This window comes from Cornus florida, unplaced genomic scaffold (genome assembly GCF_030987335.1).
Source record: "Cornus florida cultivar Cherokee Brave unplaced genomic scaffold, ASM3098733v1 CherokeeBrave_3.0.0_Hap2_Chr03, whole genome shotgun sequence".
Classification (NCBI taxonomy): Eukaryota; Viridiplantae; Streptophyta; class Magnoliopsida; order Cornales; family Cornaceae; genus Cornus; species Cornus florida.
In genome coordinates, this window is record NW_026775573.1 from 16,771,629 (window position 1) to 16,777,472 (window position 5,844).

At 35.3% G+C, this 5,844-nt stretch overlaps 1 protein-coding gene and 1 pseudogene across 1 annotated transcript; both read left to right on the forward strand.

Annotated features, from left to right (window-relative positions):
• The first annotated feature begins 1,052 nt into the window (after positions 1-1,052).
• LOC132299714 (disease resistance protein RPV1-like) lies at positions 1,053-3,697 on the forward strand (annotated as a pseudogene).
• On the forward strand, positions 3,623-5,255 carry LOC132299713 (disease resistance protein Roq1-like). Its single transcript, XM_059796497.1, has 3 exons — positions 3,623-3,856; positions 3,938-4,426; positions 4,507-5,255. Exons 1-3 carry the CDS (start codon positions 3,662-3,664, stop codon positions 4,999-5,001), a joined length of 1,179 nt encoding a protein of 392 aa, XP_059652480.1. The 5' UTR covers positions 3,623-3,661; the 3' UTR covers positions 5,002-5,255.
• The last annotated feature ends 589 nt before the right edge of the window (positions 5,256-5,844 follow it).

Sequence of the window (5,844 nt, forward strand, 5' to 3'; positions counted from 1 at the left end):
GGCCCAATTTAAAAGTTGAATAGTCTTAGTGATTGTGGTGGTCCTTTATGTGTTGATGTGTCTTGTCTTAATTGGAAGGAGAGATTTTTGCCCCCACAATAATGAATAAGAATAAGAGTTAAGTTTTCAAGTAATTGATTTTGAAGTCTTTCGACAACTCGTTTACAAGCATAACACTTCGACATTATTAAGAACATAGGCAAGGGAGTCGTCATTTGATACTTTTCCAACTGAATTAAGCCAATAAGTCATAGTCTGAAATCACTATTAAAATCAATATGAATGCATCAAACAGCTCACACGCCTATCGGCCTATGTTTGTTATGTTTGGTTCATTTCAAAAATCGTTTTCCAATTATAATATACAATGATAATAAGAGGTTGATAGGCTTTTTATTTATCAAAGTCTTCAAATCCAAACAAGGCTCAGGTCTTGGGGATTGGGTGAAGATTTTAATTAAGGACCAACGAGAACGGTACATTTATATATTTTATAATAACAAAAGGGTATTACATGAGGGAGGTTCCTTGGACTATGAATCCCAATTGAGTATATCTTAAATAGGCCCTACCATAAAACACTATACAATGACAAAAAATTATGGAAAAGCGGCTTAGTGATATACGTCCTATTAAATTTGTCATCGGTTGTACCCGATTATATATATATATATATATATATATATATATTACATTTAGGTCCGGAGTTATAAACATTTACATTTGTTATAAATTGGTCTATTTAAAAAGTTTAATTTTAATTTTAATTAAATTAAATAAAATAATTATATATGCATTAATAATTATTGTTTAGGACTAAAATACCTTCCATACTCTTATACCAAAATATCAAATTATTCTCAAATCAAATAAAATTTTCACTAAAAAAATATAGAAAAATCCACTTAAAGATAACTGATTTTTAATTGTTTCAAATGTGATTGAATAAGAAAAACTTCCTTTCCATACAAATCAAAGGATTCATATTGATCAAGGATTCATGGTGAAGGCCCCAGGGTATAACGGTGTTGGTAAGAATTTAGCAGGTAAGTTTTTGAAGTCTCGCTTTCGTAATACACTCTTGACTTGAATAACATGTGTGTTGTTAGGTCGATATACGTGCTCTAAGAAAAAAAAATAATAATAATTCAAGATGAAGACCATTCCTACACTGTCTTAATATTAGCTTTCAGATTAGTTTTGAAGACAGCATGGGAAAGATGTCCCAAGGAGAGAATTCGTATCTTATTTTTAGACTCGAAACAATACCGATAATGGAAGTATTTAATTGTAAAAATGGTTAGTAAGTTTTTATTTTTTATTTTTTATTTTTTATAAATGATCAAGTAATTTTTTTTATTAATTTTTTTTTTTTTTTTTTTGGGTGCAGAAGTTAAATCAAACTCAAAACATGTTCTGATGAGGCATATGGGGGAGTCATGAACTGTTTTTTGGGTTTAATTGGGTGATAAAGAAACTACGCTGCGGCTGCGGTGAATACCTACCACTCTCCTCAAGTGGGGTCACAAAAGCAAACAACATTAGTAGCTCTTTTTTTTAATTGCTGAACCCAGTTGAGATGCCTAAAAGACATTCACTTACCCACATAAACAGTCGAGACTCCTAATTCCTTTCAAATTGAGTGTTAAATGATCGTATTCTGTCAATTGATCTCGTCCTTGAGCTTAGAAAATGGCGGATTCCTGTGTTTACGATGTGTTCTTGTCATTCAGCGGTGTTGATACTCGCAAGAAATTTACAGGCCACCTTTTGGCCGCTTTGGATCGGCATGGTTTTTACACATTCAGAGATGACACCAAACTCAAAAGAGGAGAAGAAGTTGGTCCCCGATTGTTCAAAGCAATTGAGGAATCAAGGGTTTCTGTTATTGTATTCTCGCAAAATTACGCGTCCTCAAGATGGTGCCTTGATGAGCTAGTGAAGATTATGGATTGCAAGAGGAAACTCAATCAGATTGTTATTCCCGTCTTCTATGACGTCCAACCTTCCGACGTTCGATCACAGAGGGGCTGTTATGCAGAAGCGTTTGCCAGTCACAAAAATCAGTTCAACTTCAAATCGGTGAAAAATTGGAGGTCAGCTCTAGCTAAGGTTGGCAATTTGTCCGGTTACGTCCTACAAAATGTGGCCAACGGGTACTAAATTCTCTTTCTTCTATTCAAAATAGCAATCTAAAACATTAACGATCTGATCACTTATTTAATTTGATCTTTCACTATAAAAATTGCTTTGTTTCATATTTTTTTTTCATAATCTAAAAAATAAATAAATAATTTGGCAGGTGTGAGTCAACGTTTATCGAGACTGTTGTTGGAGAAGTTGTAGATAAATTAAATCCTACCTGTTTAAGTGTTGCGGACTACCCAATTGGAATACAACGTCGAGTTCAATGACTGAGTAGGTTTCTAAAGTTGGGGTCAAATATTGATGATGTTAGGATTGTCGCCATATGGGGGATTGGTGGAATAGGTAAGACTACAATTGCTATAGCCATGTATAATCGCATACATCGTATTAGTGAGTTTGAAAGAAGTACCTTTCTTGCAAATGTTGGGCCAACTTCAACGCAACCCAACGGTCTTGTTCAATTACAAGAAAAACTTCTTTGTGATCTCCTAATGGATGAAAATCACAAAATAAGAAGTGAATCTCATGGAATTGAGCTGATAAAACGGCGAGCATTGTGTCAAAGGGTTCTTCTTGTTCTTGATGACGTAGATAACATCCGCCAATTGAGGGCATTAGCCATAAATCGTGATTTTTTATGCCTAGGAAGTAGAATCATAGTAACAACTAGAGATTTGTCATCAGTAAGTTCACTTCGAGTGGATGAGGTGTATAGGCTTGACGAGTTGAATAAGGAAGAATCTCTTCAACTTTTCAGTTGGCATGCCTTTAGGAAAGACCACCCTGGAGAAGACTTTAAGATCCTCTCTGAGGAAGTAGTGAGATATGCTAAGGGGCTTCCTCTAGTTCTTGAAATTTTGGGTTCCTTTTTGTCTGACAAGAAAGTACCTGAATGGAGAAGTGAATTGAAGAAGTTGAAAAAGATTCCTCATAATGATGTTCAAGCAAAACTTAAGCTGAGCTTCGATTCACTTGATAGTGAACAAAAAGGTTTATTCCTGCATATTACATGTTTTTTTGTTGGAATGGACCAAGATTTGTCAATCAAAATACTAGAAGGCTGTGGTTTCTTCCCAGAATCTGGAATTGGGGTTCTATCTCGTCGTGGTTATATAAGCATTGATAAGTATAACCAACTGATGATGCATGATCTGATTCAAGACATGGCTAGAGAGATGGTCCGCCAAGAATCTCTTGAAGAGCCTGGCGAACGTAGTAGATTATGGCATCATGAAGATGTTCTCGACGTACTAAAACATAACACAGTAAGAGCCCGCACCTGAATTAATGACATGTCGCCATAGCACACTATAGATCATGAAAGTCACATAATCTGAGATGTGAACCTATTTATTTTTAATACAATGTTACACACACACACACATACACACATATATATATTCTTATATCTACAGCTTTTTATTACCATCAGGGGACGAAATGGATTCAAGGCTAAGTCCTGAATTTGACAGAATCAAAGGAGCTACAACTAAATGCCAAGGCATTTTCAAAGATGGAGAGGCTGAGACTGCTTAATCTCAATTATGTCCATCTAAGTGGAAGTTACGAACATCTCTCTGGAAGACTTGTATGGCTATCTTGGAAAGGATTTCCTTTAAAATATATACCGACAACCTTAATTATGGATAATCTGGTTGCCATTGACTTTAGCTATAGCAACCTAAAACAAGTTTGGAGAGGAACAAAGGTACAATATACTACTGTTTCTGATCATCTGCTTCAAAATTAATTATATATAATGACATGCTTCAAAATTTGTTGCTGACAGGTTTTGTGCAAATTAAAATATCTCAATCTCAGTCATTCCTATTTCTTGGTCAAAACTCCGAACTTCACGGGGTTTGCTAGTCTTGAGAAATTGTTGTTTAATGATTGTACAAAGCTGATAGAGGTTCATCAATCTATTGGATGTCTGGAAAAACTTGTTGTCTTGGATCTGAAGAATTGCCGGAAACTTCAGAATATTCCCCAGAGCATTTTCAAGTTGAAGTCCCTCCTTTATTTTAATCTGTCTGTATCGCCTACTATAACACGTGCGCCCACCGAAACCGTTCGGCTACTGACGTTCCTCCGTGTAAACAAATGTAGTCGGCTTGAATCGATTCAGGGGCTTCCAGTAAATTTATTGGAATTGGATGTACTCTACTGCGAATCATTGGAAAACTTATCAATGGCATCAATACCAGCATTCACGACTTTTCAAGTTTGTCCCAAATTAGTCGATTTTATATCCAGTTTTGAAAGAAATGTATATCAGGTACGCTACTCTCTCTCTCTGTGTGTCTATATTTATAGTACTAGAAATCAATTAAGCCTGAGCTCGGTGGTCCAATGTAGGAACCGCTAGAAAGGGGTCAGTGTAACATTGTTTCTCCCAGGAATGTGACTATGTGGTGGTGCAACTACCGGAGTGATGGAATAGTTTTACGTTTTCGGGTGCCTCAGCTGGTGGGTCGGAGAATAAAAGGGTATGCTATCTGTGTTGATTTTTTTGGCCTCTGTGATCAACATAATTGCCATTTTGAGGTTTCTAATAGAACCAAGATGTGTAATTTTTCATTCACTCGAGAAATAGTTGTTACCGATCAGTCAGATTTTGAAGATCAACGAACGTGGCGCTCCTACAAAGTAAACCATGAAGGTTGGAATAGTTTGCATAATCATGTTTTGGACGGTGGAGACGAAGTGGAGATAACAATAAGAGATGATTACTTGGTGGTGCAAAAGTGTAAGGTTTGTCTGTCTTACGAGGACGATGAGAAGTATCCCGACTCAGATTTAATTTGTTTCATAATCATCCGAGTTTATGGGGTCCCATACCAAGACATTTAATTTGGGACAATGGAAGTACTAGCAGGACTTCAAATTTTGAGGAATTATCAAAATTTGTAGGAAGGTGCTTTGTCTGTCAAAATAGTTTTTTGACACTCGGCAAACGTTGTAGGAAGCTCACATCTCAGTCACTCTTCCAAACATCACTTTAACATATAATATTTCACCACTATCCATGTCTACCTTTTTGCAAAAACGAGATGAAACACGTTGTTTTAGAACTTATGTGATATGTATTCATTTTTCCATAACCAAGGTCGTTTTTTTTTTATAAATTGTTTGTATTCACACGTCGAATGCAATGCAGGACAATACACCTGTGTGTATAATGTGAACCGTCCCATGTGATTCTAACACTTGATCCTAACTCATCATTTAAAAGGAAGAAACATATGAAGCGACTATTTTTATGCAATTGACATGATAGAGAGGTAAGCATTGGGCTTTAATTAAATAATCTATATGTAGAAATCAAGAACACTATAATTAATTAAAGAGATAATTTAGTTTCGTATCTGATTAATGATTAAAGTACATTTAAATTTTGGAGGATAACCTTAGAATTCTTTGTGATCCTGTAAAGTCGTGATCCTGCAAAATTTTAGAGTGCTTTACCCCAATTGAGAGTTGTCATTCGATAGGGCTAAATAAGGGTTTCAAAACCCTTATATATAATTGGAAAACCACAATCTAACGGTATAAAATTATATTCCTAATTAGACCACCAAATTGAAAAATACAACTCAATCCATCAAATATATAAGACAACGTAGTACAAAGACCATAAAATATTTTTATTATTTATATATAAAAATTTCCAATAGTAAGTGCTCATGCCCATCT